This window comes from Podarcis liolepis (genome assembly GCF_965112155.1).
Source record: "Podarcis liolepis genome assembly, chromosome: 13".
NCBI classification, from domain to species: domain Eukaryota; kingdom Metazoa; phylum Chordata; class Lepidosauria; order Squamata; family Lacertidae; genus Podarcis; species Podarcis liolepis.
In genome coordinates, this window is record NC_139573.1 from 2,052,414 (window position 1) to 2,072,462 (window position 20,049).

General features: G+C 48.0%; 2 protein-coding genes across 5 annotated transcripts in view; one reads left to right on the forward strand and one right to left on the reverse strand.

Annotated features, from left to right (window-relative positions):
* The window catches only part of UFSP1 (UFM1 specific peptidase 1), a 224,494-nt gene that overhangs the window by 121,956 nt on the left and 82,489 nt on the right, over window positions 1-20,049 (reverse strand). The window lies entirely within an intron of this gene.
* The window catches only part of SRRT (serrate, RNA effector molecule), a 38,126-nt gene that overhangs the window by 15,015 nt on the left and 3,062 nt on the right, over window positions 1-20,049 (forward strand). For both annotated transcript variants that reach the window (XM_083472568.1, XM_083472567.1), the window contains exons 7-16: window positions 2,887-3,056; window positions 3,153-3,254; window positions 5,003-5,117; window positions 7,775-7,974; window positions 10,386-10,447; window positions 11,441-11,519; window positions 13,212-13,403; window positions 14,280-14,450; window positions 17,320-17,473; window positions 18,553-18,746. In XM_083472568.1, the coding sequence (XP_083328694.1) occupies window positions 2,887-3,056; window positions 3,153-3,254; window positions 5,003-5,117; window positions 7,775-7,974; window positions 10,386-10,447; window positions 11,441-11,519; window positions 13,212-13,403; window positions 14,280-14,450; window positions 17,320-17,473; window positions 18,553-18,746 (1,439 nt within the window). The remainder of the gene's footprint in view (window positions 1-2,886; window positions 3,057-3,152; window positions 3,255-5,002; window positions 5,118-7,774; window positions 7,975-10,385; window positions 10,448-11,440; window positions 11,520-13,211; window positions 13,404-14,279; window positions 14,451-17,319; window positions 17,474-18,552; window positions 18,747-20,049) is intronic.

Here is a 20,049-nt window from a genome sequence, read left to right on the forward strand (position 1 = left end):
CTTACTTTTTAGGAGGGAAAAAGTGAGTCTTATAGAGCAAAAAATACGATATTTATTTGTAACGAAAAGCAACACAAGCCACAACGATGCAAAAGTGCGTTGTAGCCACACTTCTACAGACAGATTTCCATGCCAAAAATCCACGTAATAAGTTAATATCTCAAAGTTCCGAGTAGCACAGACCTCCTTTCTCGAGAAGATCATGAAAAGACTCTGTTTCCCTCTTCTTCTCAGCATATACAGTGGTACCTCAGGTTACATACGCTTCAGGTTACATACGCTTCAGGTTACAGACTTTGCTAACCCAGAAATCGTGCTTCAGGTTAAGAACTTTGCTTTAGGATGAGAACAGAAATCGTGCTCCGGCGGCACGGCAGCAGCAGGAGGCCTCATTCGCTAAAGTGGTGCTTCAGGTTAAGAACAGTTTCAGGTTAAGAACGGACCTCTGGAACGAATTAAGTACTTAACCCGAGGTTCCACTGTACTTAATTCGTTCTGGAGGTCCATTCTTAACCTGGAAACTATTCTTAACCTGAAGCACCACTTTAGCTAATGGGGCCTGCCGCTGCACGATTTCTGTTCTCATCCTGAAGCAAAGTTCTTAACCCGAGGTACTATTTCTGGGTTAGCGGAGTCTGTAACCTGAAGCATATGTAACCTTAGGTACCACTGTATGCAACCTTAGCCAGATATACAACGTCCCAGATTGCAGTTACCCGTGCTCTCATGATTGGTGTTCTCATCCCCCCTCCACCCATTCAGTTTTGACAAATAATTCTGGCAGCAGTTAAGAGACGTTGCATTAATTCCCTGTCCTTTGTTAGTCCTTCTTTCCTTTTTTTTATAAGATATTTATTAGAGTTTCAAAAATAAAAAAGAAGTCACAATAGTAATAATAAGAAAAGATAAAAAGAAGAAAAAAGAAGAAAATACAAATAAGAAAAGAAGAAAAAAGAAAGAAGAAAATACAAAATACAAAAAAGTAAAAACAATTAAAAACAAATCAATCTTTCCATATCTTGTCTTTCATTCACTTGTTTCCCTGACCTCCTCACACCTCCCCTTTTCGTATTCCAGTTCAGTAAGTTAATTCAGCAAATCCTTTCCCTCTTTGTTTTTATCTTAGACCTTTGTCTTAATATGTAATAACTGTATATTCTCATCTGTTAGCAGTCCATTTTTACATACTCCTTGTAGCATTACTACTAAAAACCCCTTAGCTTCATTCCAACATCATTCTAACATTCATTAATTTTACAGTATTTCTGTAGATAGTCTTTAAATTTCTTCCAATCTTCCTCCACCAACTCTTCTCCCTGGTCTCGGATTCTGCCAGTCATTTCCGCCAGTTCCATATACAGTGGTGCCTCGCAAGACGAAAAGAATCCGTTCTGTGATTCTCTTCGTCTAGCGGTTTTTTTGTCTTGCGAAGCAAGCCCATTGACAGATTAGTGGATTAGCGCTATTAGCGGCTTTTAGCGGCTTATCAGCTTATCAGATCAGCTGATAAGCAGCTTAGCGGCTTAGAAAAGGGGGGGGGGGAGAAAAAAAACCCGCAGGAACTTGCAAGACATTTTCGTCTTGCGAAGCAAGCCCATAGGAAATTCGTTTTGGTAAGCACCTCCAAAACGGAAAACTCTTTCGTCTAGCGAGTTTTCCGTCTTGCGAGGCATTCGTCTTGCGGGGCACCACTGTAGTCCATCACCTTCATCTGCCATTCTTCCAGGGTGGGTAGATCTTGTGTCTTGTTAGTGCTTCTTTCCTTAACAGAACCAGATAGCAAAATTAGAGGATCCATGGGTAAAGTAAATGCAGTTATTACTTCAACAGTAGGGTTCAATTTACCTAATCTGGCCTCAAGATTTCTAGCGGAGGAGAGTTTTTGCTTTGGGTGCCCAGAAGGCCATTGCGTCTGTCCTCATCACAAGCCAAAGCCTGCTTCACCTCCAGGCTTGACTACTGTAACTCGCTCTATGTGGGGCTGCCCTTGAAGCTGACCCAGAAACTCCAGCGGGTGCAGAATGCCGCAGCGAGGCTCCTCACGGGGTCCTTGCCACGGGATCACATTCATCCAGTGCTTTACCAACTGCACTGGCTCCCGGTGGAGTACAGGGTCAGGTTTAAGGAGCTGGCTTTGACCTTTAAAGCCCTATGCAGTCTAGGACCCTCATACCTACGGGACCACCTCTCCTGGTATGCCCCGCGGAGGACCTTAAGGTCCACAAATGACAACATTTTGGAGGTCCCAGGTCGCAAGGTGGTTAGATTGGTCTCAACTAGGGCCAGGGCCTTTTCAGTACTGCCCCCACTTGGTGGAACGCTCTGTCCCAAGAGACTAGGGCCCTGCAGGACTTGACATCTTTCTGCAGGGACTGCAAGACGGAGCTGTTCCGCCTGGCCTTTGGTTTGGACTCGGTCTGACCCTTCTGTTTCCCTCCCCTTATGGTTTTGATCTATGGGCTACTTTTAAAATGAGGCTGCTTTTTAAATTGCATTTTAACCTGTATTTTAAATTGGGTTCCCCTCCCCTCTCTTTTTCCCCTATTACATTTTTACTGCGATTATTTATTGGTGTTAGCCACCCTGAGCCCGGCTCTGGCCGGGGAGGGTGGGGTATAAATAAAATGTATTATTATTATTATTTTACTCGAGACAGCCTATCTCCAGACACTTAGGCGTTGACATATTTTTAATCTTCTAGGCTGCCGGTTTTAATTATCTTTATAAACAGTTGTGAAGAAAGGTGGTGGCATTTGGAGCAGGCTGGGGTCCATGTAGATCTTTTGCTGAGTTCGAAAGCTGCTGGACCCCCCAGAATTGCCTCCACATGCCATAGTTAAGAGCCTGTCAGGGCCTTGACGGTGGTGGCTCCCTCTCCCCCTGCAGCCGTCATTAAGATGGAAGGCGGGACTGAACACGACCTGAAGATCCTGGACCAGGAGGAAGAGGAGGAGCGTCAGGAGAAGGCAGAGCCAGGGAAGAAGGAAGAGAACCGGCTGCAGGAGCTGGAACGCAAAGCCTCGGAGAAGGACGACAAGAAGGAGGAGGCCAAGAAGGTAGGTCCTGGGGAGGCGGGTGCCATCCTGGCTGGGTCTTCCTTGCTGCTGCCAGCTGGGCAGGGGTGTCTGACGTGCCTCCCTGCTCTGTCCTAGGCTGGCGACGAGGAAGCTGTCGAGGACAAGGCGAAGAAGGCCTCGGAAGAGGAGGAGAAGAGGGCTGAGAAGAAAGAGGAGGTGGACAAGGAGGCGAAAAAGGTGCGGGGCGCTCCGTGCTTCCCTTCATTGAATCAGGGCAGGCGGGAAGTGGATGAGCTGCCAGAGTAGGGTGTTTGTGGAGGCAGGTCTGTGCCATTCTGGAGGTTAGATAGGTGGGAGGGACGCAGGTGGCGCTGTGGTCTAAATAATAATAATATAATAATAATTTATTATTTATACCCCGCCTATCTGGCTGGGTCCCCCCAGCCACTCTGGGCAGCTTCCAACAAAACACTAAAATACAGTAACCTATTAAGCATTAAAAGCTTCCCTAAAGAGGCCTTTAGATGTCTTCTAAAAGTTTGGTAGTTATTTTTCTCTTTGACAACTGGTGAGAGGACGTTCCACAGGGCGGGCGCCACCACCGAGAAGGCCCTCTGTCTGGTTCCCTGTAACTTGGCTTCTCGCAGCGAGGGAACCGCCAGAAGGCCCTCGGTGCTGGACCTCAGTGTCTGGGCAAAACAATGGAGGTGGAGACGTTCCTTCAGGTATACTGGACTGAGCCTCTTGGGCTTGCCGATCAGAAGGTTGGCGGTTCAGATCCCCGCGACGGGGTGAGCTCCTGTTTCTCAGTCCCAGTTCCTGCCAACCTAGCAGTTTGAAAGCACAGCAATGCAAGTAGATAAATAGGTACCACTGTGGTGGGAAGGAAAACGGCATTTTCGTTGCACCAGAAGTTGTTTAGTCCTGCTGGCCACATGACCCAGAAAGCTGTCTGTGGACAAACGCCGGCTCCCTCGGCCTGAAAGCGAGATGAGCGCCGCAACCCCAGAGTCGCCTGTGGACTTAACCGACCAGGGGTACTTTACACTTTTATATATATATAGATAGGTGGGGAACACACCTCCCTGCCTCTTTAAAGAAAGGCCGAGCGTTATTCCAGGAGTGAATGGTGCAAAGGAAGGAAACTACAGCCTTGTTGGGTCAGGCCAAAGACTCCCTCCTTGTTCTCCTTTTGTCTTTTTTTTTATTTTTTATAAAAAAAAATTTTATTGGTTTTACACATTTTTTATAAACAATACAAACAAATAAAGAAACAAACAAACATGTATAATTTCATATCCTTTTTTCATAAACCTCACTTCCTCCGACTCCCCCAAACCTCCCCTTTCTACATCCCAATTTCCAAAATTATTTCAGCAAATTCTAAATTTAATTTTATCAACTTTGTTCCTTATTATTCTTTCCTTTTAATTAATCTTTTGTCGCTGCAATCTCCTTTTTTTTCTAAAAACCTCAACATTTTAGCATTCATCAATTTTGTAATATTTCTTAAGATAGATTTTAAATTTCTTCCAATCCTCCTCCGCCGTCTCTTTCCCCTGATCACGGATTCTGCCGGTCATCTCAGCCAATGTCATATAGTCTATCACCTTCATCTGCCATTCTTCCAGGGTGGGCCTTGTTCTCCTTTTGTCAGTCAGCGGAGGAGACCTTATTCTAACAGGCCTTTTGCGAGCTGACTTTTCCTTTAAAGAAAGGGCTTTGAAGTAACGCCGGGCTGTTCTCATCACCTGTGTTTTAATAAACCTGCCTTTTATATTTATTTTAAGTCTCTCGTAGTTTAACTATTTCCTAACGGGTCTCTCTTAAGACGTTTTTATCCGTCTTGCATTAATTTGTGGCAAGCCGCCCCTGAGGCTGGGAGGGGGAGAGGCAGGATTTAAAGATAATTATGATTAATATGCCCCAGAAACGAGATTTTTTGGGGGTAGGATTGACTGCTTCCTTTCTCCCACCCCTCCCAGATCGGCCACAAACACAAGCGGAAGCGCAGTGGAGACGACAGCTACGACGAAGGCAGCGTTTCTGAATCTGACACAGAGTCAGAAGGCGGGCGCCCCGAAGAGGAGGACAAGGAAGGTGGGTGGAGAGATGTGGTAGTAAAAAACAATGAATGGGTGTACTGTATTTTTCTGTGTATAAGACGCCCCTGTGTATAAGATGCCCCCTATTTTTTGGGGGGGGGGGCTCCAATTTAAGAAAATGGAGGGAGGATTGCCCAGAGTTGTTGCGTTTGGGGGGGGCAGAGTTATTGAGCTTTTGGGGGGGATTGCCGAAAATCACTCACCTGCCTGACATATGCTGCCACTCGCATGCATCGCAAAACCCACCTATCGCCCCCCAAATTGCCGCAGTGACAGCCAATCGACACCAGCCCTTGCCGCAGCCACCAATAACACGCCCAATAGCCACTGACAATCTCCAGCTCCCGGGAGCATCCAATCCCACGTCCCCACTATGCGCTATCCGTGTATAAGACGATCTCCTGTTGTACATCTGACTGGGTCCGGTACACTCCCACTCCTCCAGAACTCCCAGCCAGTAGCAGAGCGGCAGCGTGTGCTTGATGTGTGCGTTAAGAGAAGAGTCTGCACGCTGTTTCTTTCTATACTAAACAGCTTTATTTACATCAGACAGATAAAACACACAATCCCGTCAGAGACCGGAGACATGGCGTGCGTCTCTGACTCTTCTCCGTGAGAAGTGAAAGTATCACACAGACAAAGAACTCAGCTGTAGGGAGCTCCTCCCCAGATACAGGACACATAGAGGTTAACCCCATAAATACCCCCCCTTGTCATAATTTTCTAAGAAAAAACACTCGTCTTGCACACGGAAATGTGCGGTATACATTTAAGATGCGTGAGCAGTGAAAGGAAGGATTGGAAAGCAAACTGGAACGTGTCCAGAGGAGGGCAACCAAAAGGGTCAAAGGCCTGGAAACGATGCCTTATGAGGAACGGCTAAGGATAGCTGGGCATGTTTAGCCTGGAGAAGAGGAGGTTAAGGGGTGATATGATAGCCATGTTCAAAGATATAAAAGGATGTCACAGAGAGGAGGGAGAAAGGTTGTTTTCTGCTGCTCCAGAGAAGCGGACACGGAGCAATGGATCCAAACTACAAGAAAGAAGATTCCACCTAAACATTAGGAAGAACTTCCTGACAGTAAGAGCTGTTTGACAGTGGAATTTGCTGCCAAGGAGTGTGGTGGAGTCTCCTACTTTGGAGGTCTTTAAGCAGAGGCTTGACAACCATATGTCAGGAGTGCTCTGATGGTGTTTCCTGCTTGGCAGGGGGTTGGACTCGATGGCCCTTGGGGTCTCTTCCAACTCTATGATTCTATGAAAGCTGTATTGCGAATGGGCGTTTGCCCTGGTGCTCAGATCCACCTTGCTGGCATACCACTATGGCCATCTGGTCGGACGCTGTGAGAACAGGGTGCCGGGCTAGATGGCCTCATCCTGCAGGCCCGTCTTACCTTCTTAACGTTTAGAGGTCTCCAAATTAGAAAAGAGCAAAGGGTTTTGCCTCTGTGGCTTTGCTGAAGCCAGAGATATGCCTCTTTAGCCTGAGCTGTTTCCTTCCTGAGTCTGGTGTTGTTGTTTTTTTTTAAAAAAGCGTTGCCTCTGGTAAACCAAAGCTCCAGTTCTTTGGACCTAGAGATGCAGGGGTTTGTTTGCTTGTTTGCTTGCTGAGATGTGTAATTCCAAGAAAAAAGCACACCAAGAACTCAGGCCAATGTAAGTTTCAATAGCGGGAGTGCTCCCTACTCACAAGTCAATTCTGACAAGAATTACAAACTCTAACGGAGATCACAAACTCAAACTCATAAAGATACGAATAACACAATAATTCGTTACAAAGATTTTCTCTTTTTCATTCTTTGTAATCTCTACTTAAAAGACGCCTGCTTCTTGGGAGAAAAGCAATGACAAACCTAGACAGCATCTTAAAAAGCAGAGACATCACCTTGCCGACAAAGGTCCGTATAGTGAAAGCTCTGGTTTTCCCAGTAGTGATGTATGGAAGTGAGAGCTGGACCATAAAGAAGGCTGATGGCCGAAGAATGGATGCTTTTGAATTCTGGTGCTGGAGGAGACTCTTGAGAGTCCCATGGACTGCAAGAAGATCAGACCTCTCCATTCGGAAGGAAATCAGCCCTGAGTGCTCACTGGAAGGACAGATCCTGAAGCTGAGGCTCCAAGACTTTGGCCACCTCATGAGAAGAGAAGACACCCTGGAAAAGACCCCGATGTTGGGAAAGATGGAGGGCACAAGGAGAAGGGGACGACAGAGGACGAGATGGTGGGACAGTGTTCTCAAAGCCACCAGCATGAGTTTGACCAAACTGCAGGAGGCAGTGGAAGACAGGAGTGCACTAAACGACTAAATAACAGCAACAATCTCTACTTGAGTTTGTAATTCTTGTCAGAATACATACTTTTGAATGGATTAGTTTTTGTTACTATTGACTTGCCAGTAGGGATCACTCCCACTCTTGAAACTTACATTGGCCTGAGCCCGGCGTCGGCTGGGGAGGGCGGGATATAAATAAAATTTATTATTATTATTATTTCCTGGTGTGCTTTTTTCTTGAGATGTGTAATCCGGCAGCTCGCAAGAGTCAACCTGCTCTTCCGACGCCTTGGGATTCGCAATTCCCTCGCCGCCGGTTAGCCGGAGGAAATCCGCCCCAGAGGCCTTGCTCAGAATTCTTTGCTGCCTCTTTTTTGCAGACAAGAAGCCGAAGGAGGAGAAGGCCGGGGCGGCAGCAGGGGCAGCCAGCGCGATAGCGGGGCCAGCGAAGGAAGGCGGCGAGGAGCCCCCCAAAGCCAAGGAGAAGGACGGGGAGCCCAAGCCCCGTCCCCTCCACAAGACCTGCTCCCTCTTTGTGCGGAACATCGCCCCCAACATCTCCCAGGCAGAGATCGTGGCGGTGAGTGGAACCCAGCTTCTCTCGATAGTGGCGCTGCAGGGAAGAGCAGGTGTCTCTGGGGTGGGCTGTGAGACCCTAGGAGGCCCCTCCAGGGAGAGGGCAGGCTTGGGAAGGCTTATAAGGAGCATAGGTAAGTCAGGCCAATGGGGAATCTTGTCTGTTTCATTAATAATATTATTGTACCTAGCTTAGTGATGTCGACACTGGCTGGCAGCTGTGGCTCTCTGGGTTCTAGGCTAGGTGTATTCTCAGCCCTGCCTGGAGCTACCAAAGGGGAGGAGAGAGCCTGGGACCTTCTGCATGCAGAGCAGCTGCACTGTCACTGAGCCCTTTTGGATATACCATATTTTTCACTGCATAAGACGCACTTTTTTCTTCCTAAAAAGTAAGAGGAAATGTCTGTGCGCCTTATGGAGCAAATGCGTGGTCCCTGGAGCCGAATTGCCCAGGGAGAAAAGCAGATCATGCCTTTTTTGTGAAAGAGGGAAGTGGGTGTTGAAATAAAGTCGCTGATGGTTTGCCAATCGGGGAGAGAGATAAGGGATGCTAGAGATAAAGGAGGCTGCCTGGGAGGGGGGAGGTAAAGACAGCAAACTTGCAAGGAGAGGAGACAGGAAGACTAAAGCAGTGAGGAGAGAAATTAGAAGAAAAGGAGGAGCAAAAAACTGCTCCAGCTAAGGAAAAGACCCTAAGGCAAACAAGAGGGAAGGGAGTGTTGAAAGGAAACAGCTGATCAGTGGGATCGGGAGAGAGATAAGGGGGGAGGTAAAAGCCCATGGATCCTCAGGAGTTTTGCATTGGTTCACCCCAAATTCACCATCAGATCACATAGCATGTCCATGGCTACAGCCTGCAGCAAAAGAATCACGCACCCACTGTTTTGTGGGGCCACAGTGGTGCAAAAACGTGGTTACAAAGCACTGATCCACATGGATCCTCAGGAGTTTTGCATTGGGCTACCCCAAACTCACTGTCAAATCACACGTCTGTGGCAACAGCATGAACCACAAATATCATACACCCACTGTTTCGTTCAGAATATTTTTTTTCTTGTTTTCCTCCTCTGAAAACTAGGTGCGTCTTATGGAGTGAAAAATACGGTATATGGTGCTCAGAGCTTTCCAGACAGCCTCCCTCCCTCCCTCCTTTCAGTACACCTGGCCTCTCTTTTCCCAGCACACTCTGGCAGGGGGCAGACAATCAGCAGTGGTCGGTTGGGCGGCTTGGGGCCAGTCACTGCCTCTTTCAGCCTAAACCACCTCGCAGGGTTGTTTTGATGACAAAACAAAGAGGCAGGGACAGGCGTATACCGCCTCCAGCTCTTGGTGGGGTATCAGTGTAAGAAACGAGTGGATTGTAGGGTTGTAGAAGAGCTGGAAGGGACCCCAGAGGACATCTAGCCCAACCCCCTGTATTTCAGGAATCGCAGCTGAAAAGTCTTTGACAGCCACCCAACCTCTGTCCAGAGGCCCCCAACAAAGGAGAGCCCACCACCTTCCGAGAGACCCTGTTTCGCTGCCGGGCGGCTCTTGCCACCAGAAAATTATTTCTGATGTTTAGCTTGAATCAATGGGTTCGAATCCTAAGACGGGCTGCCCTTCTGTGATAGAGGAGCTGACCTGGCAAGGTTTCTTCTTCTGGGGCCGGGGGTTGAGCAGGGTTTTCTGCTTTCTAATAAACGAAAATCTGCCCTCATTCCCTGATGGGGGACACAAGAGCCCTTCTAGAGTCCTTTGCAGGTTCTCCATCGGTCGGAGAAAATAACCGAGGCCAAGCAGAGAATATTGAGAAGCAAAGCCTGATCTTTATTGAACTGTTGCAACAGGGTGCTCCCCTCACACGCAGGAAAGGAGGAGGACCCAGAACTTAGGTGTGCCCGCCCCTATATAGACATTTTTAATTGCCCGCCCTGGAGTCCAAGACCACCCCCAGAAACATCATACATACATCACAGAAAGGGGTGGCCTACAACAGAAATCTGAGTGTGTTGTTTACCTCCTGTCTGGCAGGTTACCTGTTAATGCTCACTTGACTGGATACCCTGGGGAGCCTGGCCAGTCTTTTGTAATGACCAAATACTTCGTTCCTGAGCTAGGTCACAGGCTCACCCTATTCGTACACAGACATACCCTTAAGACAGGATTTGTGAATGAAAAGACAATGGGGAGGCTTTTCCATTTTCCTTGACCTTGCAGAAAAATCATTTGGTCAGATTGGGAGTCAAAATGGTTTCCGGGCTGTTTTCCTGTGCTGCTTCAGACGTGTGGTTTATATGTTTGTGTACATGTTTGCTTGGTACATTTACGAACATTTATTATATATACATATATAAGACCTTAATTTTTTATTTCAGCCTTAACATACCTACCCCACAAATTTCCAGCTTTTGACTCCCCTCCCTTCTTTCTCAGCTTTGCAAAAGGTACCCTGGCTTCATGAGAGTCGCTCTTTCAGAACCCCAGCCGGAAAGGAGGTAACGTTTACTTTTTGAACCCACACCCAAAGACTTCTTGCAGGTTGCTTGTGTGTCTGTCTGTGTCATATCAATCATAGTTCCATAGGATCCCCTGTCTGTAGAACAGCATAAGAAGGTAAGAAGAGCTTGCAGGATCAGGCCAAAGGGCGCCCATCTAGGCCAGCCACCTGCTCTCGCAGGATTCGAACACAGGATCAACACTCTCGCCTCCTGCGGTTTCCAGTAACTGGAACCCAGAAGCATTCCTGCCTTGCAACTGTGGAGGCAGAGCCATTGTGGCTAAGAGCCATCGACAGCCCTCTCGATAGAATTTGTCCAGTCCTTCAGGCGTGTGGCATCCACTTGGTTTTTTTGCTAGAACCACTAACAGCAGCTGGGTGTGAAAGGCTCTCAGAGATTAAAAAGGAATACAGATCCTCCCCGCTGCTCCAAGCTTTCTCCATTCTGGCAATATACGTAAGGTGTTGTGGGGGAGTCATTTAAGTTGGTGCCGTTGTTAAATAGTTGGGAGTCAGAAATCCTTCCTGATCTGCTTACATCCCTGGGAGATCCACTGGTCCTCCTCCGCCTGCTCTCTAGAGGGTGGGGGGAAGAATTCCCCTATTTTCAAATCTCTGAGGAGCCGTAAGCCTTAACTGAGTGGCTGTGAACAACTTACTTGTCATTTCTGCCCTTTATAAGAGGTTCTTCTGCTAAGCAATTGCAGATCCGCTTTTAAACAGCGCAGAATGTTCCTTTGTCCGGCCGGAACTACCATGCCAGCAATTTGGCAGCCGAGAAGTCCCTTCTACAGAGAAAAGCAAGGCAGTTGCTGCATCTCAGCCTCTAGTCTACCTTGCAGGGCCGTTGTGTGGCTGAAACAAGAAGGCCGTTTGTGAACTGGCTTGGAGGAAAGGTGGGGGGGGGGTCAGGCTTGTGTGTGTTCATGTGCCTGCGAGGGGGAGAGGGCGTTTGAGAAGCCCGGCCGCCGAACACCTTTCTCCTTTTCAGGTTTTTCCGAAGAGGCTGGGTGACTTTTGACCGCAGCGTCAACATCAAGGAGATCTGCTGGAACCTCCAGAACATTCGGGTAAATGGGCGATTCCCAAAGGGGGCAGGAGGCAGGGGGATTCCCTAGGGGACCCTAAGAGGCAGTGGAGAGGGCACTGGAGGTGCAAAACCACTCAAATTTTGAGAAGCTCGTATCCCTGGAATCAAGTTCATCTGTTTTGTTGGTGAACTGAATCGTTTTAACTGGATTTTGAATGAACTCTGCTGTGGCATTCCCAAAGCAAAGGAAGGATTAGACTCTGATTAATAGAAGACACACGAGGCTTGACCAGCAAGACTCTGGGAGGAGTGGTTATAATTCCTGTCCATCCCTTGGCCCAGGTCGTTTTATTCACAAAAGAACTTTTTATACAGTGTACGTAAGAACCAATCAGATTTCCCCTGAGCATTTCAAAATCCCACGTGTTAAACTACAAAAACTAATAATTTAAAGTTAAACTACAAAAACTAATAATTTAAGCATGCATACTTCTGGGGTAAATAAAACAGAACTAAAAAGGAAGAATGCATTCAGCAACCCCGGAGGTCATAAACAGGAAGGAAGGAAGGGTAGAATTTACCATCTCTTTGTGAGCACTCTTCCTGGCCCTTAAGATCTATCTAAAGATTAACAAATCACATCAAAGAATCTGCCTACTATCTTTTATGACCCAGGATGCCTGATGAAGCAACTGGCCTGTGTTTCAGAATGCTTGTCAGGCGTAGAAAATGGCCAGAAACGCAGAGGCTTGTGGGATTTGATCAGAAATTATTGTCAATGAACCGAACCCAGTCAATGCCATGCTTTCATTGCGGACACAGTGGCTTGTTCCATATTTCATAATTTCTCATAGCAATCCCACCTGACCACTACAGACTACAACTCCCATCATCCCTGAGCTCTGGCCTTGCTAGCTAGGGGTGATGGGAGTTTTAGTCCAACAACATTGGGGGCCCACAGGTTGAGAAAGGCTGTCCTAGAGGGACCCTAAGAGGCGAGGGGGCAGTGGGGAGGGCACTGGAGGTGCAAAGCGACCAATCAAATTTTGAGAAGCTCGTATCCCTGGAATCAAGTTCATCTGTTTTGTTGATGAACTGAATCGTTTTTAACTGGATTTTGAATGAACTCTGCAGTTAATCTTTCCTGTTTTGAACTGCATCATGTTGTTATCTTCTTGAACAGGCCGTGCAAACCACTTTTCTGAATACAGTGGACGCTCGGGTTGCAAATATGATCCATGTGGGGTGCACGTTCACAACCTGCAGCGTTCGCAACCAGCGCCTGCACACGCACGGGTTGCAATTCGTCGCTTTGACGCATGTGCGACCGCCAAAACCTGGAAGTGACGCGTTCCAGTACTCCCGGGTTTCGGCAGTCCGCAACCCAAAAAAATGAAACCTGAAGCGTCTGTAACCCGATGTATGACTGTAATGCTTTTTGTAGGGGGTAGTGGGGGGTGATGAAGTAGAGGCGAGGATGGCCCCCAAAAGTTTGGGAACTGCGAGAGACCAATCCCACCTCATCCTTCTCTTAAATTGTATATCCCGATCTGTAGGGTTTTTTCCCCCCTGGGGTAGAGAGGATAAAGAATCCCTGTGTGCCGTGCTATTATTAAAATGCGATGCCTGGACACAGCTGCCTGCCAGGAGCGGGGAGGGGGGTCCCCTCCCTGTTTCAGTAAGGTTTGGGGAGCTGTTCTGGCGTTGACCCTGCCCTCCGCCCTCTCCCCAGCTGCGGGAATGCGAGCTGAGCCCCGGCGTCAACCGCGACCTGACCCGGCGCGTCAGGAACGTCAACGGCATCACGCAGCACAAGCAGATCCTGCGCAACGACATCAAGCTGGCGGCCAAGCTGATCCAGACGATGGATGACCGCACCCAGCTGTGGGGGGCCGGGGAGGCCCGCCCTGCCTCCGAAGTCTCGGTCAGTTCGGGGCCCGGGGTGGGGGGGACAGTCTGGGAGGCGTCTGCGGCCCTTGGGTTTTTCTGCCCTTCAGATTTCTCTGTGCCTCGTCAGATGGCCAACTGGATCGAGCCTGCTGTACGTGAAAACCAGAAATTTAGCTGCGCTGCCTGCCTTGCCGGGGGTTGGACTAGATGACCCCCAGGGGCCCCTTCCAACTCTGTGACTCCATGAAAAGGGCTCCCCTCGGAAGCCAGTTCTCAGCTGAATTTCTACGTATGATGCAGGAAGTCGCCTCTGTTCTTATCACACTTACCCTGAGCTAGTGTTCCTCTCGCTGCTTTGGACTACACTTCCCATCAGCCTCAGCTAGCATGGCTGATGGGAGTTGTAGTCCAAAGCAGCTGGCGGGGCACCAGCTCAGGGAAAGTCTGCCCATAGAGAAACACAGTGGCTCAAGCGGATGGGTCGTTGGTTTTTAACATCATCATCATCATCATCATCATCATTATTTATACTGCGCCCTCCCCAGCCAAGACCGGGCTCAGGGCAGCTAACACCCAATATAAAAACAAATTAATTGAAATACAACTTAAAAACAAGATTAAAATACAACATTCAAATATTAAAATACAGCCTCATTTCAATGGAAACTCAAATCAAAAACTTTTTTGGGGATGAAAACGTCCAGTCTTCACCAAGGCTAACTTTCCAGACTGGTCCTACATGGGCCAGAATTAAGCTAGGGAAGTTGGACCCATAGCCGTCGGAAGGAAGGCTTGGCCGTCTGTCTTTTAGAGAGGCACTTGCTCTTGGGAGCAAAGCTCACAGCAGTATCTCTCTCTCTCTCTCTCTCTCTCTCTCTCTCTCTCTCTCTCTCTCTCTCTGCCACCCCAGAGCTTGCCTTCCCAGAACCCCATCCTGAAGAATATCACGGACTACCTGATAGAAGAGGTCAGCGCCGAGGAGGAGGAGCTGCTGGGCAAAAGCGGGGAGCCCTCCGAAGAGCCCCCCAAGGAGGGGAACCCCGCTGAGCTCAACGTGGAGAGGGATGAGAAGCTTGTCAAGGTGACTCTTGCGTGAGAGCGGCTCGGTTTGAGGACGGGGGAGGTTGGAGGACTAGAGCTTTAGTTTTTGGGAAGCTGTGTATCATTCCCAAAACAAGGAAGGATTGGACTCTGATTAATAGAATACACATGAGGCTTGACCAGCAAGACTCTGGGAGGAGTGCGTATAATAATAATTCCTCTCGGCCCAGGTCGTTTTATTCACAAAAGAACTTTTTACACAGCGTTCATAAGAACCAATCAGATTTCCTCTGAGCATTTCAAAACCCCCACGTGGGACAAAGTCAGATCAGAAGAAATTCTTTTAACTACAAAGAAACTATTTCCTACTTGAGCATGCATATGTAGTTCAGAGTAAATAAAATAGGAATAAAAGGAGGAGTGCATTCAGCAAAACTCCCGGAGGTCATAAACAGGAGAGGAAGGATGGCAGTATTTACCATCTCTTTGTGGATTCTCTTCCTGGCCCTTAAGATCTATCTAAAGATTAACAAACTACATCAAAGTTACAGACTATCTTTATGGCTCAGGATGCCCAGTCTGTGTTTCAGAATCCTTATACGTGCCTGTCAGGTGTAGAGAAAGCATATGGCAGAGATGCAGAGGCCTCTGGGATTCGATCAGAAACTATTGTCAGTGAATCAAGCCCAGTCAACGCAATGCCTTCATCGGCGACACAGTGGCTTGTTCCATCTTTCATAATTTCTCATAGCAATCCCACCTGACCCCCACACTCTGGATATTTGCACCCCTACAAAGCTGGGGACCTAGGAAGCTGCCTTCTACCAAGTCAGACCATCGGGGCCCGTTCTGACTGTACACTGACTGGCAGCAGCTCCCCTGAGCTTCAGGCTGGGAAATTCCTGCGGAGACGCCACAGGAGATTGAGTCCAGAGCAACACAAAGCCCATAACTCCTCTAGGTTAGATTACGGCAGCGCATTATATGTGGGGCTGCCCCCAAGACTGTTCGGAAACTTCAACTGGTGCAGAATTTCACAGCTGGGTTGCTCAGTGGGGCAAGACGGTCTTAGCATATGACAATGATCCTGGCCCGGCCACCCTGGCTGCCGATCAGTGTTTTCCGGCCCCAGTTCAAAGTGCTGGTTGTGACCTATAAAGCCTTAAACAGCTCAGGACTGCACTGCCTCAAGGACCACGTTCACCTGAGGCCCTTCTTTTTATATATATAAAATATTTATTAGAGTTTCCAATTTTTTACAAACAAAAAGAAAAAAGCAAACATAAAAAAGAGATTAAAAACAGATAAATTTCACAACTTATTTTCTTATAACATATTTCCCTGACCTCATACCTCCCCTTCTTGTATTCCCAGTTCAAATTATTTATGCAGCAAATCCTTATCTCAAAGCATTACAGCTTAAAAAAAGAAAAACACCTTATTTTCTCTCCAACATCTTAGGTTATTATAACTTTAAATTCTTACTTATAAAAAGAAAACCATTTTATCATATTCCTTTATACCATTACAGCTGGAAACCACTTAATTTCAATCCAACATCATTCAACATTCCTTAATTTTACAGTATTTTTGTAAATAGTCCTTAAATTTTTTCCAGTCTTCTTCTGCCGACTCTTCACCCCGGTCACGGATTCTGCCAGTCATTTCTGCCAGTCCCATGCAGTCAATCAGCTTTCACCTGAGGTCCTTCTTTGTGTGCCTCCTCCAAGAGAGGTCCGGAGGGTGGCAACATGAGAACGGGGCCTTTTCTGCACTGGCTCCCTGCTCGTGGGATGCCCTCCCCAGCGAGGCTCGCCTGGCACTTTCACTACAGATGGAAACTTTCTTCTTCTCCCAGGCCTTTGGCCAATTAAACAGTCTATGAATGAATGAATGAACTTTATTACGGTCACAGACCAGGATTAAAAAAACCAAAAAACATATAAATAAGATAGTTAGGATTTTTTTAACCGGTGATTGTTAGAGCAAATAAGGACAGAGAAACAAGCACAGGATAAAACATCTGAATAAAATGCAAAATTAAACACGGATAATGGATGGATGAAAACTGATGATTAAAACAGATGAGAACTAAAAACAAACAAAAACACGCAGTTAAAACAACTGTAAGAGCATAAGAACTAAAAGACTCGCAGTTAAAACAACTAAAAGAGGCTGCAGAGTACCGTATTTTTTGTCCCATAGGACACACTTTTTCCCCTCCAAAAATGAAGGGGAAATGTGTGTGCGTCCTATGGGGTGAATGCAGGCTTCAGGAAGCTATCCGCAAGCCTTGCAAGCCCGGTGGGAGTAGCCGCGGGCTCACAAGGCTTGCGGGCAGCAGCCTGCAGCCCCGGCAAGTGTCCGCAAGCCTTGCGCGCCCGGCAGGAGGTCCCGCCAAGCGCGCGAGGCTTGGGGCGGCAGCCTGTCGCCCGAAGCACGGGGAGCCCTCCGGAGGGTTCCCCGTGCTTCGGGCAGGTGAGCGCAAGGCTTGGGGCGGCAGCCAGGGTGGGGGGGGAAATAATTTTTTTTTATTCATTTCCCCCCCAAAAAACGAGGTGCGTCCTATGGGCCGGTGTGCCCTATAGGACGAAAAATACGGTAGAAGCCTCTGAAATAGAGGACACTTACAACATTAGAAACTGCTGTGCAGATATGGTTAAAACAGTATGGATTTTTAAACTGGGGAAGGGAGATAATGGTTGGTTTGTTAGAATGTTATGCATCTTTGTATTTTTGTGCTTTAAGCTGTCCTGTGATCCTTGAGTGCAATTTAATAATAAGAATTCCAGAGATCCACTAACTCCAGGGGCTGCTGTGAGCTTGGTCTCCCCCTCCACCCCCGGTGGGCTTCCTTTGCGGACCCCCCCACTCACCCAGGGCCAACTTCCTTCCTTCCTTCCCTCCAGGTGCTGGACAAGCTGCTTCTGTACCTGCGCATCGTCCACTCGGTCGACTACTACAACAATTCGGAGTACGTCAACGAGGATGAGATGCCCAACCGCTGCGGGATCATCCACGTGCGGGGGCCCATTCCCCCCAACCGGGTGACCCATGGAGAAGGTGGGTGGTGTGTGTGTGTGTGAGAGAGAGAGAATCATCATCATCACTTTTAACTTGTGTACCGTCTTTCTATCTTACAATACCCCAAGGCGGTTTACAAGCTGAAGAAACAAAGAATGCACACTTTATAACAATCTAACACAATGCAAAAGTGTGCTAATAAAACATAACTTTAAAATAAGCAACCTACATCAAATAAAGTAACATTCAACAATCGTTAGAATAGTATGGAATAATCATATCAGCATATAAAAATTAAACAGAGATCCACTCTTAACAATTACAATACAGTGGTACCTTGGGTTAAGAACTTAATACTTAATTCGTTCTGGAGGTCCGTTCTTAACCTGAAACTGTTCTTAACCTGAAGCACCACTTTAGCTAATGGGGCCTCCCGCTGCCACCATACTGCCGGAGCACGATTTCTGTTCTCATCCTGAAGCAAAGTTCTTAACCTCAGGTAATATTTCTGGGTTAACGGAGTCTGTAGCCTGAAGCGTCTGTAACCCGAGGTACCACTGTAAATAATTTCTAAACTACAATCAATAAAACAACAGCAGGCCACAGAGCATAAAATAATACGATACAAATTGAGAAGCAGGGACTGGAGGATGGGGCAAGTCATCTGGCTGGGTTTCCGCAGCCACTCTGGGCGGCTTCCAACAGAACACTAAAATGCAATAACCTATTAAACATTAAAAGCTTCCCTAAACAGGGCTGCCTTCAGATGTCTTCTAAAAGTCTGGTAGTTGTTTATCTCTTTGACATCTGGTGGGAGGGCGTTCCACAGGGCGGGTGCCACCACTGAGAAGGCCCTCTGCCTGGTTCCCTGTAACTTGGCTTCTCGCAGTGAGGGAACCACCAGAAGGCCCTCAGAGCTGGACCTTGGTGAGGATAACCATCTCTGCTTCTGGGAAGAAAGAGGGTCATTTGGGTGAGGAGACAGGGACTGGTACCCAGAACTCCTGGTTACTCAGCTCACTTCAATACTATAAGAGTTGCCTTTCAAATGCCCCATCCAATTCAGCATCCTTGTTCTCTCGGAGGCCCCACGAGCTCACTTTGCCCTCCCTTTGCAGTGTCTGACTGGCAGAAGACCTTTGAGGAGAAGCTGACCCCTTTGTTCAGCGCCCGGGAGTTCCTCTCGGAGGAGGAGGCCCAGAAGATGGGCAAGAAGGACCCCGAGCAGGAGGTGGAAAAGTTCGTCACGGCCAACACCCAGGAGCTGGGGAAGGACAAGTGGCTGTGCCCTCTAAGCGGGAAGAAGTTCAAGGTGAGCCCGGTTTCCCAGCTCCAGGTCTGACCGAGGGGAAGGCCACGCTCCCTGATGCACGTGCACGAACGCCCCTCTCCTCCCTCTCCAGACCACCAGCTTAACACGAGCCTGCAGCATGATGCAGCAGCAAAAAAGGCTCGTACTATTCCAGGCTGCATCAACAGAAGTCTAGCGTCCCAATCAAGGGAAGTCATAGTGCCGCTGTATTCTGCCTTGGTCAGACCCCACCTGGAGTCCTGTGTCCTGTTCTGGGTGCCAGAATTTAAGGAGGTTATTGATAAAAATAATAATAAAATTATATTTATATCCCGCCTTCCCCAGCCAAAGCCGGGCTCAGAGCGGCTAACAACAATAAAAGTAACATAGCATTCTAAAATCAATTCATTTTAAAATCAATTCAAAATCAAATTGATGGCAACCATTGGGTTAGAGTTCTGTGAAGATTGCCAAAGGAGGGAGTCAGGCTGTGCCTTGGCCAAAGGCCTGGTGGAACAGCTTCGTCTTGCAGGCCCTGCGGAAAGATGTCAAGTCCCGCAGGGCCCTAGTCTCTTGGGACAGAGCGTTCCGCCTGATCAGGGCCACAGCCGAAAAAGCCCTGGCTCTGGCTGAGGCCAGCCTAACCTCCCTGTGGCCCGGGACCTCCAATATGTTTTTGTTTGAAGACTGTAAGGTCCTCCGTGGAACATAGAGGCAGTCCCGTAGGTACGAGAGTCCTAGCTGTATAGGGGCTTTAAAGGTTAAAACCAGCACCTTAAACCTGACCCTGTACTCCACCGGGAGCCATTGCAGCTGGTGAATGTGATTCCGTGGCAAGGACCCCGTAAGGAGTCTCGCCGCGGCATTCTGCACCCGCTGGAGTTTCTGGGTCAGTCTCAAGGGCAGCCCCACGTAGAGCGAGTTACAATGGAAACTGGAAGATAACCTGGAAGATGTGCAGAGGAGGGCGACCAAGATGATCAAGGGTCTGGAAACCAAGCCTTAGGAGGAACGGTGGAAGGAGTTGGGGATGTTTAGCCTGGGGAAGAGGGGACTGAGGGGGAAATGAGAGCCTTTCTCATCAAATACCTGAAGGCTGATGCACGAGTAATGGAGAGAGAGATATTCTGATTTAACCTAAGAAGAACTTTCTGACAGTAAGAGATGTTTGACAGTGGAAGGCTCATTGGAGGCTTATAAGGAGAAGTTGGGTGACCACCTGCCACGGTTTCTTCAGGTGCGATTCCTGCATTGGGGTTGGACTAGATGACGCTCTGGGACTCCCTTTCGGACTCCCCGATTCCATTGCTCTCATTCTTCTTTT